The sequence below is a fragment of the Bos indicus genome, chromosome 11 (assembly GCF_029378745.1).
Source record: "Bos indicus isolate NIAB-ARS_2022 breed Sahiwal x Tharparkar chromosome 11, NIAB-ARS_B.indTharparkar_mat_pri_1.0, whole genome shotgun sequence".
Taxonomy (NCBI): Eukaryota; Metazoa; Chordata; class Mammalia; order Artiodactyla; family Bovidae; genus Bos; species Bos indicus.
The window spans coordinates 101,452,498-101,471,272 of NC_091770.1; the positions used below are offsets into that span (position 1 = coordinate 101,452,498).

Below are 18,775 nucleotides of genomic sequence, written 5' to 3' on the forward strand. Positions count from 1 at the left end.
ATGGGAGTAATTACCTGCCTATTAATTCCAACAGGCAAACTGGAGCCACTGGTGGCTCGACTCATGGGGGCCACAACGGCCACACGCGTGGGGGACGGAGCCGACTGTCTCTTCTTCGGGGGCAGTGCTGGTGGAGGACTGAAACAGAGCAAGGAGCCGTCAAACCAGACAAGCTGAGCAAAAGCTTTTATACAGGCGGTAGGGTGTGGGCGTGAGGTTCTTACATTATTAGACACGGATCCTACTTTCTACCCTTTCGACTTCCACCCCACTCCCCTTCTGCCGAAAGCCTAGCATCTGAAAGTCCCTGCTTTTTCCTTTCATGACAAATGGTACCAGGTTCTGCTTGGCTAGGGCTAAAAGGCAGTGGCTGGGAGTTCTCAGGGCGAGGGGGCAGGGGAGGGCGAGGGGCCGGCACCGGGCCGGACTCTTGTCCTCTGGAGACAGCGTCCTGAGGAAGGTCAAACCACCAGTGTGCCTGAAGAGCAAGTTCTTCCCCTAATGGCACCATCTTCTTTTTGGCTGGCACCATCCGTTTGTGAGATTACAACAGAAATAGATGAGAGAGCTAGAAAAATAGAAAGTACCTGTTATCAACCACCCTAATGCCAGGTAAGGGGGGCTTGGGGGGTGCAACCTCTTCGTCCATAGAGTCTTGGAGCCCCTCGGTTGACTGTGACAGGCTGGTCGTCTTGTTTAGTATCTCCATCTCTCGATCCGTCAGGGGGAGCTCAGACTGGCTGGAGGGTTGAGGAGAACTCGGGGTTACAGAAGGCCCCAGGGCAAGCACAGACCCCGAGAGTGTCAGGATGTGACCAGGGCAGGGAAGTGTCCAAGGGGCCCAGGACACAGAGCTGACACTATGCCCTGGGCTCCATGGCAGAGATGGGGTTTCAAGTCCAGTTCGATCACCCACAGAAGCTTGGCCACGGCCCCTGAGTCTGCACCTTTGTCTCCTTATCTGTGAGAGGGATCTCTGGACTGCGCGATGCTCGAAAATGCCCCCAAATGAAGGTGTTATTATTTTCACTAGGGGCTGTGAGTAGAAATTATTGCAAGGCCTTAAACTGTCCACATCACCCTCAGTAATGCTCTCAAGCCAAACCCCTAAAAACCCAATCTGTCAAAGTTGTTTCTCATCATGGGAGGAAGCAGGTCAAGAAGAGTGTAGGTAGGGTCACTCTGCACATCACATGGTGTCCTGGGAGAAGACCATGTTGAGACCAGGCAATCATTCAAGATAGGTGTGAGCTACACACACTTCATGGTAATCTGGGCTCTTACCCAGAGGTCACTGAGAAGGGACCACGGGCCTCACAGGACACGGTCTGCCTGGCGGGGGCTCCCTTCTTTCTCAAGTGTCCACCGACCGAGACCGCAACCCCTGGAGGGCTTAGTCAGCACTCACCTGTCAGGTTTGCAGGCTGGGGAGCTGGGTTTCACAGGGCTTGTTGGAGACGGATGCCCCTGCTTCTCGATGGTGAGTCTGACCAGCTCCTACCCCCACACAAGAGAAACGAGGTGAGACACGAGGAGAGCTCCTACGCTGAATGTCCTGACAAGGTGGGCCAGCTGTCTGCCCTCCACCGCTCAGAGTCCCCACTCACCCTATGGGCGAGTATTGTTTGACTCAGGTAATCTTCATGACTTCCCAAAACATGTCCTACCCGCCCAAAACACCTCCACAGCGCGCAGAGAAGTTTCGCATGCATAAAGACACTTCCTCTTGGAAGGGGGAAATGACCAGCCCACTGTCTCAGAATGACTAAATTCATCACACAAACTCCTGGCAGTGACTCCCAGTTGGTTTGTGGAGAAGACCTGCTCTGAATTCTCTGAAGCCAGGATGCTGCCTACTAACGATTAAGCTTGTGGTCTGGGGTAAGGTGGTTTCCCAGAGTGAGCTATCTGTGGGTGCAGCATCTGTGGGTACCCAGAGATGATGAGTGGGGATCTTTGTCACCTGACAGAAAGTTCAGGGCTTATCACCTATCAGAGAAATGACTTTAGAAAATAAGTTTTTTTAATAGGAGAAAAAAAAAAGGCAATTAGGGTTTACTTGGTTTTCTTTCAATGAGAATGCATTTCCCCTGACTTTGATGACCTTTATGGCTGCATATTCCATATAAGACCCACTCAAAAAATACAGAATGAGAGACTTCCCTGGTGGTCTAGTGGCTAAGACTCTGTGCTCCCAATGCAGGGGACCAGGGTCCGATCCCTGGTCAGGGAACTGGATTCCACATGCCACAATTAAGACCCAGCACAGCCAAATAAATAATTTTAAAAACAAAAAACAAAAAACAAAATGTTTCCACCATTCTCTCTAGTCTATCTGCCCCACCTCAACTGACTACTTTCTCACTTCTGTTTCTTGGATCACTTCTGCCTAAAACTTGATGTAAGTGGAACCGCACAATATGTACTTTTGCGTCTACCTTTTTCTGAACAGCTTTACGCCATAAAATCCAGCCATTTAAAGCGTGCAATCCAGCGGGTTTTAGTCTGTCCACAGTGTTGGGCACCATCAGCACAATCAACCTCGGGGCTCGTCATTACTTCCAAAGAAACTCTGCACTTTTCGGGGCCCCTCACAGCCACCAACCCACTCTCTGTCTCTATTCGCCCGTCTTCTTTTGCTCAGTGTAAATGGCCGTGTCTGTGTGTGATCCTTCTGTTGCCGAGTTATATTCCAGTGTATGGATAAACCAATTCCTTCATCCATTCTCCTGTTGATGCACTCCTGGGCAGGACCTTCTTGTGTCTCAGGAGAAGTTCAGGCTTTCATCATGAACAACTATTTCTAAAATTACAGAGGAGGCAGCAATGGAAGAAAGTGGGGCAACATGGCAGTGTGCCCCTAGATCAGACTGCAAAGCTTCTCCAACTTAAAACGCATTGCCCAGCAACCGCAACAAGTATGCGAAGGCAAAGAGTTAATACCCTTCATGGTATTCATTTCCTTCATGGAACAAGCATTCTTTGAAAAAACACAAAAACTAGAAAAAAGGTGAACACACCAAAAAAAATACCAAAGAAATTTACAAATGTAAAAACCAATGGTCAATAATCATTAGAAGTTCTCCAGTTCCGATGGTAATAAAAGCAGAAACTTCCAGACTTCCATGATAGAGGGAAGAAATGATTTGGGGAGTCTTTCTAAAAGATGACTACTTGTCAGTTCACATCAAAAGCCTTAAATATCTGCATATATTTTATAACAATTTAACCCAAGGAAAATAACATGGATATGTAAAAAAATTAAGCCACAAAGAATGGTCACTGCAGCATTCTATGTCACAGATAAAATCAGACTAGTCAATATTCCAGAATTAAATATTCACTACTAGGTACTGATGCAGGTTAGGAAGCAACAGTTAGAATTGGACATGGAACACAGACTGGTTCCAAAGAGGAAAAGGAGGACGTCAAGGCTGTATATTGTCACCCTGCTTATTTAACTTATATGCAGAGCACATCATGAGAAACACTGGGCTGGAAGAAACACAAGCTGGGATCAAGATTGCCAGGATAAATATCAACAACCTCAGATATGCAGATGACACCACCCTTATGGCAGAAAGCGAAGAACTAAAGAGCCTCTTGATGAAAGTGAAAGAGGAGAGTAAAAAAGTTGGCTTAAAGCTCAACATTCAGAAAACGAAGATCATGGCATCCGGTCTCATCACTTCATGGGAAATAGATGGGGAAACAGTGTCAGACTTTATTTTGGGGGGCTCCAAAATCACTGCAGATGGTGATTGCAGCCATGAAATTAAAAGACGCTTACTCCTTGGAAGGAAAGTTATGACCAACCTAGACAGCATATTAAAAAGCAGAGACATTACTTTGTCAACAAAGGTCCGTCTAGTCAAGGCTATGGTTTTTCCAGTGGTCATGTATGGATGTGAGAGTTGGACTGTGAAGAAAGCTGAGTGCCAAAGAATTGATGTTTTTGAACTGTGGTGTTGAAGACTCTTGAGAGTCCTTTGGATAGCAAGGAGATCCAACCAGTCCATCCTAAGGGAGATCAGATGTTGAAGCTGAAGCTCCAATACTTTGGCCACCTGATGCGAAGAGCTGACTCATTTGAAAAGACCCTGATGCTGGGAAAGATTGAGGGCAGGAGGAGAAGGGGACGACAGAGGATGAGATAGTTGGATGGCATCACCAACTCAATGGACATGAGTTTGGGTAAACTCCAGGAGTTGGTGATGGACAGGGAGGCCTGGGGGTCTGGAAGAGTCGGACACAACTGAGTGACTGAACTGAACTAGGTACTGATTACATAAATTATGATAGAATCAAACAATGGACCATTATACTACTATTAAGAAAACTCAGAACAAGAATATATGATAGTGTGGAAAGACAATACAATGTTAAGTGGAAAAGAACCCACCAGATGGTACACTGGTGGACACACAGTATGTTTTGGAAACAAAACACAACCAAAAACACATGTATGGAAAAAAAGATGGCTGTGAAACACCCCTTATTCTCTTGCTTTTGCCTCTCTGCTTTTTCTTAATTTGCTACAGTGAACACACAGTAATTCTGAAACACCAATTAAAAGAGAAAACAGGCATACTCCATATAATCAGAGTCAGTGTCACCCCACTCTGCCACAGTCGATGCCTGTTCCTGGAGAGATGAGGAGGGTGGCGGCCGCCCACAGTCAAGGACTGGGAGAAGAGAGGAGAAGGTCTGCCTTGGCCGTTAACCACCATCTACAAGTTAAACATGACCCCCCACATGCTGAAGGAACAGCTACCTGGCTGGTGATTACAGACGAGGTGCAGAGCCAAGGGCTGACGCAATCAGAAGAGGGAGGCAGACCCCCGCATCCTGTCACCTGTAGAGGGATGGGGGAGGCAGTTTACCCTGGGGGTGCAGCATCAGGGGGAGTCCTTGGAAGCCCCACACTCATGCTCATGCTCTTTAAGAGCAGGGCAAGGGAAGACAGAAGTGTGTACACTCGCATCTGCCGAGGCAGGAAAACATTCCACTAATTCTTGAGCAACTATAATTAGAAGGCCATCTTTCTGGAGAAGCAGCTGTGCGAAGCCAACTAATGAACAACAGCAACAGAATCATTGAAGATAGCACACGTGTGCAAGTGTGCACCCGCATTCCAGACCAAGGCAGAGCCTGGCGCCCCCGGCCCCCACCCCGCCAGGCCCAGGCCCAGAGCCGCAGGTGAGGGGCATGGTCACCATGCCCTCCAGCCCAGACAGGCTGGCCAGTAGGCCTTCATGCTCACAGGTAGTAAGAGTGCCCTTAGAATGGGCGCGTCCTTGGCAACTGTCCTAACACCCTCAACCCCGATGAAAGCCCTATGCCCTCCACTGAAGCCAGATTTCTGGGAGGACGTCAGACTTTCTGGTCCTCCTACGCACAGGTTAGGAGAGACTGAGAGACGACTGAGACTGGGTCCAGAGCTGGCGGCTGTGCATCAGACAACTGCCGGTTCACAGAAAAGCAGTTTCCAAAAGCCAGAAGGTATTTGGAAAAGTTCCTTTCTAAATACATAATGCTTCATTTCTAGGTTCATTTTATTCATACTGAGTGATCACAGAGATGCTTCCATCTGAAATGACCCTCGGTTCAGGGCTCAGGTAAGACACACTCCTATCTGTTCTCACCTTCTTGGTCTCTGCCTGGCAGAGGGCACGTGGGCTGTGCGTGGGGAGGCCAAGCCCTCCGGGCTCACATGGGAAGAAAACATGCTGTAGCTGGCAAGCGCCCTCCTCTGCAGCCGGGGGCCTGCTGCTCTGCTCAGGCCACGTCCCGACCTGTCAACATCTTTGTCTCTGCCGGGCCCTGAGCTTACGGCCACAACACAGCCCCTCTACTGGCGAGCTGTCCGCTGGACGCAGACCACTGGGGAGCTTCCTGTAACTACAGAGATATAAGGCCATCACAGGGCGCCCCAGACCCTGTGAGACTTCCATGGTGACAAAAAGGGACTTTCCTCGCCCCAGCCTAAGTGGGGCGTGGTGTCAACAGAGCAGAGGAAGTGTCTTCCTTCCCGTCCGTGCTCAGCACAAGGTGCCCGCGGGCAGTGGGCTGGCAGGGGACTCCTGAAGGCTGCTTCTGGAGTTCATAGCAGCTTCAACACAAGGCAGCCAGAGGAGAGCTCAGATTCCATCAGCCCAGAGGCGGGGCCAGGCCAGCATGGGGAAGGGGTGTAACTGAGAAACTGAGCACTTGTGTCTTCAATAAAGCTTTCAGGAGTCATCCCAAAAAGGCCCTGAACAAGCTTACTCTATCACTGAAAGCCCTTCCCCTGACTGTAACTAAGCAGAGCGTTATCACAGCCCCAAAGGAGCTGCTGCTGCTACAACTTCTAGCTGGATAGGAAGTCCTTCCACACCCAACACCCGTGAGAAGGAAAAAGCAGTAAATGTTCAGTGCAGTGCTTCATGTCAGCAGGTCTACTAGAGAAAATACTTGGTGAACTGCTCAGAGAGTGGACTGGGGAGGGCTTATCTTACTTTAAGATACCCTGTAATTTAAAAAACATACCCACAAAACACCCCCAAACGTGGAGTGTATGAACCTGAAATGAACCTGAAATAGCAGCATGATGCCTTTTCTGACTTATGAAAGTACATCACACAGTTCCTACACAGCAGTTTCCTTCTATACGTACCTTGTCGTCTTCCTCTTTCCCCTTTCCTCTCTTTCTCCGCTTCCGTAACGCAATGAATACTAAGAATACTGCACACAGGAAGTACGCAAATAGAAGGTACATAGGACAGACCATGTAGCCCTATGGCCACACAAAGAAGAACTATTTCAAATAACTGCAAATTGACGGATAACCTGAAGGTAAAAAATAACTCTGACATATCTTTAATAATTTCTAATACTCATGCTGATGGAGGAGGTTGCTGTTATTCTGAGACTACTGTGTTTGTGTTCTGAAAAAGACAAATGAGTCATTACGTTGATATTTTTGAAAACTCGGATTTTTCAGAGTGGGAGGAAGGAAATTAAGATATAAGCTTGATGACAGTAAGTTAAAACTCCAGTGGTCCTGGAAGTGAACTGGAACTACCAGAATAAACTCAGGACATGTTTTCTCTTAAAGAAACTAGCACGTGGTCAGTTAGGAGCAACGAGGAACTGTGGAATGAGGTCTCTGAACACCATTCCCCGAGAAAGGGGACCAGAGCTCTCTAAAGGAATCTGGCTGATACCAGGTTGGTGGGAAGAAATGTACTAGGTGATTACAACTCAATAATAATGATAATAAAAAAAAGATAAATAACACAATTTGAAAATAAGCAAAAGATCTGAATAAACGTTTCTCTAAAGGCCAGTAAGCACAGGAAGAGATGCTCATCATCATCAGCCATCAGGGAAATGAAAAGCAAAAGCACAGTGAGGAACTGCTGCAAGCCCACTAGGCAGTTGTGTCAAAGAAGCCCATGGTGACAGGTGCTGGTGAGGACGTGGAGAAACTGGAACCCCCGTGTATCGCTGGTGGTGACGTACAACGGTAGATCTGCTTTAGAGATCAGTATGGTGGTCTGTTACGAGATCAAACACAGAGTTACGATATGGCCCAGCCCTTGCAGTCTTAGGCGTATACCCAAGAGAGATGAAAACATATATCCAGACAGACAGACAGACACGACTGAGCAACAACAACCCACACAAAAACTTATACCTGAGTGTCTGCAGCAGCAGCATTACCCCAAACTGCCAAAAGGTAGAAACAACTGAGACGTCCATATGTCCATGAATAAATAATATGTGGTGTATCCATGCAATGGAGTACAGTTTGACAATAAAGAGATAAAGTACTGATACACGCCACAGCATGGATGAACTTCAAAAGTATGATGCTAAGTGACAGGACCAATCACAAAAGGCCAAACGGTATAGTACATGAGTCTATTTATACATGTAAAGTGTTCAGAAGAGGCAGATGTACAGAGACAGAAAGTAGACTAGCAGTTACCAAAGGCTGGGGGGATGGAGAGAACAAGGGCAGGGTCTGGGGACAGTACAAAGGGTGTGGGGTTCCTTTCTGAAGCTATGAAAACGGTCTAAAATCAACTGTGGAGTTGGCTGCACGATGCAGAGAAGATCCTAAAAATCACTACACTGTCCGTTCTAAATGGGTGAAGTGTACGGTGGAGGCATTATGTCTCAATAAAGTTATTACCACATTCACACACAAGTCTACAAGATGAACCCAGAACATCTTTTCATACCCCAAAGTGAGAAAACTATCAAAGACTTCTGGGATCACGTCAAAATGAACTCAGGAAACAATGTGAAGAAGCTGTCACTGCTCAAAGACGGGACGGGAACACCACTACAGGTCCTACGTGCAGTGGGCTGGACACAGTGTGCTTATACGCCTGCGTTCAGAATGTTCCAGTAAAAATCTCAATCCACGGGTCATGTTAGAGGAAGCTGAGAAACACTCTTTCTGATAACCCGTAAGTAAAGAAAGGAACTGAGCGTTGATCCTGCCTCTTCTCTGGGAATTATAACACAGGGTAACCATGACTGACAAGGGGAGGTCTCTCTCAAAGTATTCCTGCTAAGGAATGAGGAAGGGAAGGCAGGAAGAATTAGAATGCTGCCATTTAGCAACCCCAGGGAATGAACCATCTAAGCAATAACCATCAACGGCTATTAACATCAAAAAGGGAAAGATGCTTCTAGAAGGAACTGCAGGGCAGCACCCAAGAAACATTCTTCTAAATACACAAACTTGAATCTGATTCAGCCTAATTTTCCAGGAAATTCAAGGGACAGAAAGAAAAGTGAAAGTGTTAGTCGCCCAATTGTGTCTGACTCTGCGACCCTATGGACTGTAGCTCGTCAGGCTTCCCTGTCCATGGGATTCTCCAGGCAGGAATACTGGAGTGGGTAGCCATTCCCATCTCCAGGGGATCTGTCTGATCTAGGAATCGAACCCAAGTCTCCTGCACTGCAGGCAGATTCTTTACCATCTGAGCCACCAGGGAAGCCCTCGAGAGACAGAGGAACATGTTAAATAATACTGTAAAGATGTAATCAGCAAAGCCAGAGTATGGGAGACTCTCAGGAGAAACAACCCCTCCTTAAACACACACAAATAAGCTGCAAGGATAAAACTACAGAGAAGGGAGAACTTTAGACACCTATTAATGAATAACAGTGTGTGGAATTTATTTGGATATGAAATTGAAAAACAAACTGTTTAGAAACAGCAAGTTACTCCCTGCAGGCCAAATCCAGCCAAGGGCTTGCTTCTGTTAGGTAGTTAGCATAGGACAAAGGAGTCCAGAATGGCGGTGGCGAAAATAGAACAAAGGAAGGTCCGACTGACGACTGACGGAGTGAGGACCTCAGGTAGATCAGCGCTCCTGGCTAGCCCAATTTACATAGGGCAGACCCGGGGGAGGGAAAAAACATATAAAAAGAGGAGCCAAAGGGTGTGTGGGGGGGTTGTCTTTCTCCTCTGCATGCACACTCTTTTTCTCTTTTCTTGGCGTCTTTTGGGTCCGCATGCCCTCACGTCTCGAGGATGTATTTTCCTTTATTTTCTAAATAAAACTGCGCTGTAACACAGAGCTATAACACTGTCCGAGAGCTGTGACACGCTGAGGGCTTTAACGTGCATCGCGTCAAATTTTTGTTGTGATGAGACAGAACCGAGGAAATTACACACCCTGACACTTCTGTAAGGCTCTCAAGGTAAAAATGCTTTTTTAAAAAAAATGAAATTAAAACAAAAAACAAAGACTACGCACCAGGCCAACATGCAGCAAAGACCAAGCACAGCCCCAGAAACCTAAAACATCTATCTGGCCCTTCGCAAAAAAGTGCCCTGCTCTGAAGCTATGTGCTAAGGTATTTACAGAGGAACGGATGTTAGGATGTCTAAAATTCGCTTCCAAATAAACCAGAGGGGCAGGAAGAGGTCTGGAAGGAACAAGACTGGCCAACCATGGAAGCTCTGAGATCAGGCTTCATTACACTGTTCTCTTTTTGCAAATGTCTAAACTTTGTCATAATAAAAAATCTTAAAATAGGCTGAACAGGGAATAAAAGCGATGGCTGATCTTAAATGTCAGTGTGGCAGAGACAGCCAGGTGCCCCACGGTATCTGCTCTTCTTTGTTAACAGAATTTCACTCGGGCACATGACTAAGTTCTGGCCAATAAAATGTGAGAGTTTGTGAGGCCTTGGAGTAAGTACCAGCAAATAGAGAAGGCACAACTTCCTATTCTCTTTTCCTCCTTGCTAGTACTTGTAACTGATGGAGACTGAACAGCCATTCTGCACCATGAAGTGGAATCTGTGTGTTACGATGATGAGAAAGCAGGACAGGAGAGCACATCCCGGCCAGTCTGTGAAAATGCCACACTGGCCTTGGAGTGCCTATCACTAGGCATCTTACACATGAAGGAGAAATAAAGTTCTACCTCTTGAAGCCAGGATTATTTTGGATTTACTTTTAGTCAAATCTACCCGTAGCTCATACAGTCAGGAAAATATTTCTTTCAAAATATTCACCTTATTCAAGGTGAGTCTGGTACAGAAGAACAGTTTTGGTTGGTGACTGTCAAAGGACAGAACTGTGGGTATTCCAAAGTTTTTCCCCCAGGTCAGTGCAAGAAGGCGGCTTTTTTCTTTCCCTCAATCAAAAAACTAAATGTGTGTGTGTGCTGTTGGAGAAGCTGGAGGACTCAGCAGGGAGATCCAAGAGGATCTGAAAAGAGGTAGAGCAGAGTCTAGAGAGACGGGTAAGAAGCTGTACACCTGAGAGGAGAAGGAATGCTGGAAAGGCAAAACAAGGAAGAGGTGGAGTCTTGGTTTTGAAAGGACAAACTCGTGTATCTGTTTGACCTCAAGAAACTCAGTCCTCCAACAGCCAAGTCCTGGGCTGGAGGTGGTTCCTACAGCAAATGGGAAGAGAGGGCCTTTGAGTTAAGTGGGGAGTCAACTGTCAGTGTTATGACAACTTAGACCTTAACAACAAGTGCCAGCACCACAGGTTCCAGATTGTCCCTGCTGTCTTGACTGACTCCAACCACAGATATCCCTTGGTGACGCAGGCCAGGTCCTGCTCATCCTATAGGCTTCAGCCTGCCTGGGAGCATCCCTGGGGAAGCATCTCTGATCACCCTGAAAAATGAAGGTCCCCAAGACCCAAGTAAGACCTCATGCCCATTTTCCTCTATAGCCCCATTCCTATTATAATTAATTATACAATTACGGGTCTTTGGCTGTTGCCCTTTCCACCTTTAGATTGTAAATTCCATCAGGTCAGGGACTGTGCCAGTTTTATCACTATCTTCCTAATTCCACCACACTGCGCAGCACACAGGAGATTCTCACTAATGGCTTCCTGAATAAAAGAAACAAATCTAAATTTCCCAAGCTCCTCACTGAGAGAATCTCTGTTCTGCTTAAAATATTTTAGGGACAATTGTGTAAAAGTTCAGACACTGACAGGTTCATAATCAACAGGTGTCTCTTTCTTGCTCCCTCCCCTCTCTCATCCTGGTCAATCTGAAAAAACCCGATAAATTTTCTTTTAGACAACTTTTCAACTGACAGTGGCGTGTTCATGATCCCATAAAGAAAATCCACTTGGGAATGTCACAAAGCTTCATGCCTGGAAACTCTTGTATTTGTGACGTTCTGACTTGTTTTAAACATCTTATTATAATCATGCAGTAGAAGGAAACGTTAACAATGTCACCTGAGAAATAACACTTGTCAATAATAGCATTTCCAGAAGCCTGAACAGGAAGAGGCGAGGCGAGGCAGAGGTGCACACACCCTGATGGCGAATCGTGGCCCTGGTCACGTCTCACTTGTCCTGCTGACCTCAGAGAGTGACCAGGAGGCCTGCATGGGAGAATGTGTGACCAGGTGCCAGGTCTGGAGAGCGACACCAGGCCCTACACAGCAGCGACCGCGGTCTGCCTCTGTAGGTTTCATGGCCAAAGCTGGTGGTACAGGGCCTAACTGTTCTGGGGATGAAGAGACTGGGAACTCTCAGAGGATGCTGTGATGGTGTCCAGTCCCGCCTGCCTCTGAGTAAGCTCCAGGAAGTCCCCGAAGACAGAGCAGCCCTATACAGAGCTCATACAGAGCAGGGAGCCACCCAGATCACCCCAGTCCACACGGTTCATTCCAGCTGCTGCTGCTAAGTCGCTTCAGTCGTGTCCGACTCTGTGCGACCCCATGGACGGCAGCCCACCAGGCTCCCCCGTCCCTGGGATTCTCCAGGCAAGAACACTGGAGTGGGTTGCCATTTCCTTCTCCAATATTCATTCCAGAGCAGTGTGGAATGTTAAGTAACACTTTCTCAGCCTTCCATTTGTAATTTCTACCCATCAGGGGGTCCTTACTCTACTCTCCAGAGCTTCTGGGGAATACCTGTCCAGGGAGGCAGCTTTTAGGAGTCTAGTAGCATGGTTGAATGGGGAAGGAAGTCTTTGGACCTAGAGTAAGTACCCCGGCCGCCATTTTGGACAGGAAGGTCTAGAGAGGAGAACACCACAGTTTTTCAAGCCAAGAGGTCTATTTGCAAAGTGCACCTCTAGCACCACATAATTAATAATAAACAGCAGCTAAGATCTGAGTGCTTCGCATGCCAGACATAGTTCTAAAAGCTTTACATGCATTAAATAATTTAATCCTTCCTACAGCCCCATGATATAGGGTGCCATAACTACATGTGTTTTATAGATGAGTTAACTAAGGTTCAGAGCACTTGAGGAAATTGCTCCAGTTCACAGACTGGTAAGTTGAGGTGAACGCGGGTGTGAAATCTAACTGGGCTCCAGCCTAGCCCTCCTTCCACGATATCACACAGCCTCGTCTAACAGCAGGGTCCACACCTGTTCACCGCTCACAGCCCTCGTCCTGACCTGCAGGCTCCCACCTGTTTTCTGCCCTACATTCTGCCTTGCTCCTTATTCACTGGAACTTATTTTCTCAATTAGGGTTTGTCCCTTGGACCCCAATTCCAGAACCATAGAACCTTCCTTAGAAGGACTTTGCTTCCCACCTTAACAATGATTCATAATTTTCTATTATGCCATTTCTGACTTCCCTGGGTAGTAAATTCACAAACTACATCATAGATTTCAGTTGTACTTCTAACTCTTCTCAATCCTGCTTTTCTACTAATCCTGCTTTCATACTCTAAGAAGTTCTTAGAATATGAAATGGTAGCAGTTGACATGCTGGGAGTTTTGCTAAGAGTCAACGCAAGAACAGTTTCCACCAGCCTTTGTCGAGCTGGCAGGTGTGCCCAGCCAGAGCTGCAGTATAAAGACTCAGTGCAGATTTAACACAAGGCCCAGGACAGGCTGCCTGCCTCCGGCAGCTTTTCTAACTATGGGCCCAGCCCACCAAAGGTGATGCGGCCGTAAGAGCATGTGCACCAGAGAGATAGAAACAGCTGTGAGACAGAGCGGCACCCAACAGCAGACACTGGAAGAGGTTCACTCCGATGTTCAGGAGTTCAGGAACGAGTTCTTGTGAGACCAACAGCTGGCAGTGAGGCAGCTCCAAGTCCCTGCTGAGGCCCACTGGGAACCCGCACGTACCTTCACTCCATCCAGCACGGCCTTGATGACCCCCTTCACAGTTGTCACCATCTCTTTATCTTCTGAGTTCACGCCTTCCAGCATCACTTGGTCAGACCAACGGATGAGATTGGCGAGACTTTGGTACACTCGGCTGTAGCAGGAGGAGAGGGCTGAGCTGGAGGCAGGAGGAGATTTTCAAGAGAATATTAAGTCTTCTGTTTAGCACAGACCTAGTTTCTCAGTGACTCGGGTTTCTCAGTCCTTTCTATAAAATATGCACCTCCTTTTAATAAATACACTTTTCCTCCCTGAACCTATTTTCTTCCATCCGATGAAAATTTTGTGGAGCTTTATATTCTGGTCTAAGTTTTTTTTCCATTTCTCAACTATAACGTATAAAAATTCCACCACGAGAGTTTACGTGCTTTTTCAAACTTCACATCTTCCACGAGATTCTGATAACGTCTCTCAAGGAATGGCCCACCTTCCTCTCCTCCGAGTAAGTCAGAGTGTTGTACACTTCTTATTCTGAATTAGATAAAAACTCATAGGCTGCTCTCACCTTCCGAGATGGCCCACACTCTATGGAGTGTGTTTCTAAGTAAATCCACTTCTTACCTATCACTTGGGCTTCCCTGGTAGCTCAGATGGTAAAGTGTCTGCCTGCAATGCAGGAGACCTGGGTTGATCCCTGGGTCGGGAAGAATCCCTGGAGAAGGAAATGGCAACCCACTCCTGTACTCTTGCCTGGAAGACAGAGGAGCCTGGTAGCCTACAGTCCATGGAATCACAAAGAGTAGGACACAACTGAGCAACTTCACTTTTCACCTCTCACTTTGTCTCTCACTGAATTCTTTCTGTAATGACACACTGAGAACCTAAGCTTCAGCCTGGATGGGAGGGGGTTTGGGGAAGAATGCATATATGTATATGTATGGCTGAGTCCCTTCCTTGTTCACCTGAAACTACCACAAATAATCGGGTGTACTCCAATACAAAGCATTTCTGGTGTTAAGAAAGTAAAAACCCATATGTGTCATGAGGAGCCAACAGGTTTGTGGGGTTTTAGCAGGCAGGGTCTTTTAGAGAACAGCTTTTTTTTTGTATCTTAGTTCCAAGACCAGGGATCAAACCTGTGCCCCCTGCAGTAGATGAGTGAAGTCTTAACCACTGGACCACCATTTCCAACAAGGGAAGTCTCAAGGAAAAACCTTTAAATATGAGTTCAAAGAGACCTGAAATGTACTAGAATTCCTTCTAACATTGGCTTGGCTTTGTCATCCCCTGCAATAAACCATGGTTGAGAAGTCAGAGGAATGCACTAATGAAGGGTACTTTAAGAAGGGTAAGTCAGAGGCGAGGTGACCCATGGTGGTGGCAGAGGTATCAACTTCGCAACAACACAAAACAAGCCCCAAGTACTTTCGGAGGCCCTAACAATTGTAGAGTAGAGGCCAAAATGAAGATGTTTTATACCTTACACATATTTCTAAAATAACTAAAGATAATTATCCTGAGGATTTATGGAAGGAATTATTTTTCTATCTTTTAATATTATGTATTACAATAGAAGAAGACCAAAAGTGTAGAAAATTTGTGGACTGCTACCTCCCCCATTAAAAAAAAAAAAAGAAGCTGATATTAGCAGCCAAAGGTATGCTTTTTCTCCACAGATATAATTGTAAAAAAAATACATAATATTGTAAGATGATTAAAACAGCTTCTAAAAATAAAGCCATTAAAAAAAAACACACACACCTGAACCAAACAAGGCTCGAACAAGAAGCTCTTCAGAATCAGATAAGGAGGAAGAGAATTTCCAGGAGACTGGTCTCCTACTCTGCCGTTCACTCTACCCCGTGCGTGTTCCAACAGGGAGAAAAGAAATGTGAAATAGGAGCCGCAAGAAAGCCAGGGTTTGGCTGCTTTAGAGGATAATATAAATGCAGAGTATTCAATGTAACACCTATTCTCTTAGGAAGGACGACTAGGAGAATAAAACAAAACTTTTAGACTTTCCTGGGGGCTGGATCATAGGTGATGTGGTCTTGAAAGGGAAGGTGCTCCTAGCAGTTCTGCCTCTCCTCCCAGATGAGGCCTTTTTAAACAAAGACTGGCCTCCCAGCCCCGCCTGAGCGGATGCCACCAAAGCACCTGGTGATAATTAGATGAAAGAGCTGGGAGGGGTCACTTTTACGTGATGCTCAATTCCTACCTGCACTGGATGTTAACATTTTCCTGAAATCACCTAAAAATACTGGTAATTGTGTCCACCCTTCACATCATTAGCTTGGAGGAAGAATAGTCCTGTGTCTAAATGTAACAGGAAGGACATTAAAAAAGGAAGGAGGTTCCTGTACCATAAAAATGTCCAGAGGACCAGTTCATCTGCTTCCAAAATGGAGCAAAGCCGTCTACATGGAGGGCGAGCAGGGATCCTGCTCTCACACTTCCGTTCATTGCCCACAAGCAGCAGCCAGCTGCTTGTTCACAGGCCTGTCACCACTGCCCTGGGAACAGGGGAGAAGGGGAGCCAAAAGTCTGCCTGCTGGAACCCCACCCACAGAGCAGGCAGGATAACACTCTCCCAGCCAACAAACAGGCTTCCCGGGGGGCTCAGCAGTCAAGAATCCACCTGCCAATGCAGGAAAAGCAGGTTTGATCCCTGGGTCAGGAAGATCCCCTGGAGGAGGGCATGGCAACCCACTCCAGTATTCTTGCCTGGAGAATCCCATGGACAGAGGAGCCTGGTGGGCTACAGTCCACAGGGTTGCAAAGAATTGGACATGACTGAGCAACTAACACACATGTAACCAACAACCGTGCCAGGAGGAATGAGATGGTGGAAGGAAGCTGACAGAAACATTTGAGGGAGTATATTCGATCACGTTAGGGAAAGCAATAAAAATATCATAAATTGGCTTTTGAAAAATTTCAGGAGGAAAAATATCCCTTAAATGGTATTAACCAAAGGACTACCAGGAAAAAAAGAAAGGGAAAAAACCATTGTTTCTTGTGGCCACACCCAGGCATTTCTCTTTTCCCCTCAAGGAAATGGTTATAGATGTTAAGTAATTATAAAACCTCCCCACGGACAGAAACACACCCCAGACCACTGTCATATCACTTGATCAAGTCTCCCAGAGCTTGCATGTCTAGAAAGTAGCTTCCCCAGCAGAGCTGTTGGCTGACATTTGGGGGCGTGAGGCTCGGCAGCAGCGCGGGGCCAGCGCTCTCACAGGACTTGGTGAAGGTGGCCATGCTGACTCTCCCAGGGAGGGGGGCACACGAGGTGGTGGGTGCGGGGCTCCAGCAGTCGGCACCCATGTGGTCACACTCTGCTCACATAACTGTGAGTCTCTTCCCTCCTGGGACACACCTGCCTGCTGCCCTGGTTCCTCTGGTTGTCTTCTCCTGCTCCCAGTGCCCATCCAGCGCCTGCCTTGACTTCAGGTCTGGCCCCAGCGTCTCCTCCCCCAGGAAGTTTAGTAAGTGTGACTCTCTTGCAACTCGCCTTCCATAAAATTGGCACCTGGTTAGACAGTGGGGGAGTTGGTGTTTTCAACCAGATCTGAAGTCTCCCATGGTGGGCCCAGCCCATGAGAAGTCTATCAGAGCATTTCACAGAAAGCTGTCTATGCACCTGAAACCAGCTTACTGTTAGGCACATTCCCCCCAAGGAGAGCCGCACCAGGCCCGTCCACAAGCCGGGCACTGGGGACCTACTGGGAAAGCACAGCACTTGTCTCACAGAGGCCTCCATGGGCCTCTAACAAGGCACTGAAGCAACTGGTTGCCCCTGAGGCTTGGGTACATGACGGCAGCCTACTGTGGAAAATGAAGACAGAACCAGGCAAAGCCCTATCAACACTGTATCCTTCCCCACCAACTGGCTCCAGTGAGCTTCCAGCCAGAAGACCACCAGCAGAAGCAGAAGACAGGGCTCAGCAGAATCTACAGGGCCCAGCAGAAACCCCAGGGCAGGTAGCTTCTTGGAAATGAAGATACTGCTTGCTTTATCTCCCAAAAGAAGAAAATCATGCCCTTCATTGCCAAGGTCCGAAAGCGGTTCATAAACGCTTAGCCCCGTGGGGCTACAAGGACACTAAACCATCCTGGGGAACTGAAAGAGAGATGTTTATCCCCAACAGGCACCAGGGAAGGAAAACAGAGCCAGCAGGCATCTGACAGCCTCTCATGAGAAAGCTCCTGCAAGACTCTCACTGGAGATTACATTCAATCCTGCTTTTCTTTCTGTGGTTAACAACAAACACAGAGGCAAGCCGCTGACTAACCTTTCAGAGGAAAATGAACTCTAGCAAAAAAAGAAGCACTACCCAACAAAAGCTGACTCCATCCCCGTACCTGGCTTCCAATGAATCCAGCCGCCGTCTGGGAGGACCTGGCTTGATACAACTCAAGGTTTCACTAGTCCATGCTCTACTGGGATTCCTCTCTGCCTTTTTTGGCTTAATAATGTAAGCGGTCAAGATCTCTAAGCAGCTAAATACTGGCAGGATTTGGTGTCACAATAAACTATGGTTAACACAGGGAACTGGGGAAAATGTGTCCGAATCAATAGGATGATTGCCAATGAGCCAGCCAGTATGAAAAAGGAACCCCAGGCTTACCCGGAGGCCACCCCCCAGCAGCGGTGGTGTGCTTCCTCAGTGTCGAGGCCTCGTGAGTAACAGTGACCTCAACCTTGGGAGAAAGCCAGGTGGCGACCACGGGGCAAGGCTGGGGGCAGGGGCTGGAGGGCTCCTTTTCCTCCTGGCACTCCTTGCTGTTCGCAGAAACGTTGGGTGTGAATGGCCCCCAAACCAAGGTGCTGCTATGCCTCCACAGCTGTAACACACCCCACAGCAACTCACCTGTGCTGAATTCGAGGGTCGCTCTGCACCAGGGGTAAGATGGCCTCCAGCACCTTGCTGGCGGACCCTGGGAGCATCTCCAGGACCTTCTTATCAATAGCCATTTTGTCCACAATGGTCTTAAAGTAGCGCAAGGCACTGACAACTTCCTTCTCTTTCTCCTCCAGCCAGCTCAGGTTCTGAAAGGAAATGTTAAGCATAAGGAGGGAGGAGAGAGATTAAAGGGAGTGACTTTTAAAAGAAATAAATAAAATTTCCTGTAGACCACTTTGAGATTGATGCCACTGGAAAGGGCTTCTTGCTGCAGAAACTAAGTCAAATTGTTTCCCTAAGGACTGC

The 18,775-nt window shown here is 47.3% G+C and overlaps 1 protein-coding gene across 19 annotated transcripts in view; it reads right to left on the minus strand.

Annotated features, from left to right (window-relative positions):
- The window catches only part of RAPGEF1 (Rap guanine nucleotide exchange factor 1), a 137,139-nt gene that overhangs the window by 41,582 nt on the left and 76,782 nt on the right, over positions 1-18,775 (minus strand). For 18 of the 19 annotated variants that reach the window (XM_070799466.1, XM_070799460.1, XM_070799459.1 and 15 more), the window contains 5 exons: positions 18,437-18,615; positions 13,581-13,737; positions 1,409-1,497; positions 588-740; positions 15-138 (listed from right to left, as the gene is read on the minus strand). In XM_070799466.1, the coding sequence (XP_070655567.1) occupies positions 15-138; positions 588-740; positions 1,409-1,497; positions 13,581-13,737; positions 18,437-18,615 (702 nt within the window). Of the gene's footprint in view, positions 1-14; positions 139-587; positions 741-1,408; positions 1,498-2,438; positions 4,702-13,580; positions 13,738-18,436; positions 18,616-18,775 lie in introns of those variants that run through there. The other variant, XM_070799472.1, reaches the window with a different exon arrangement.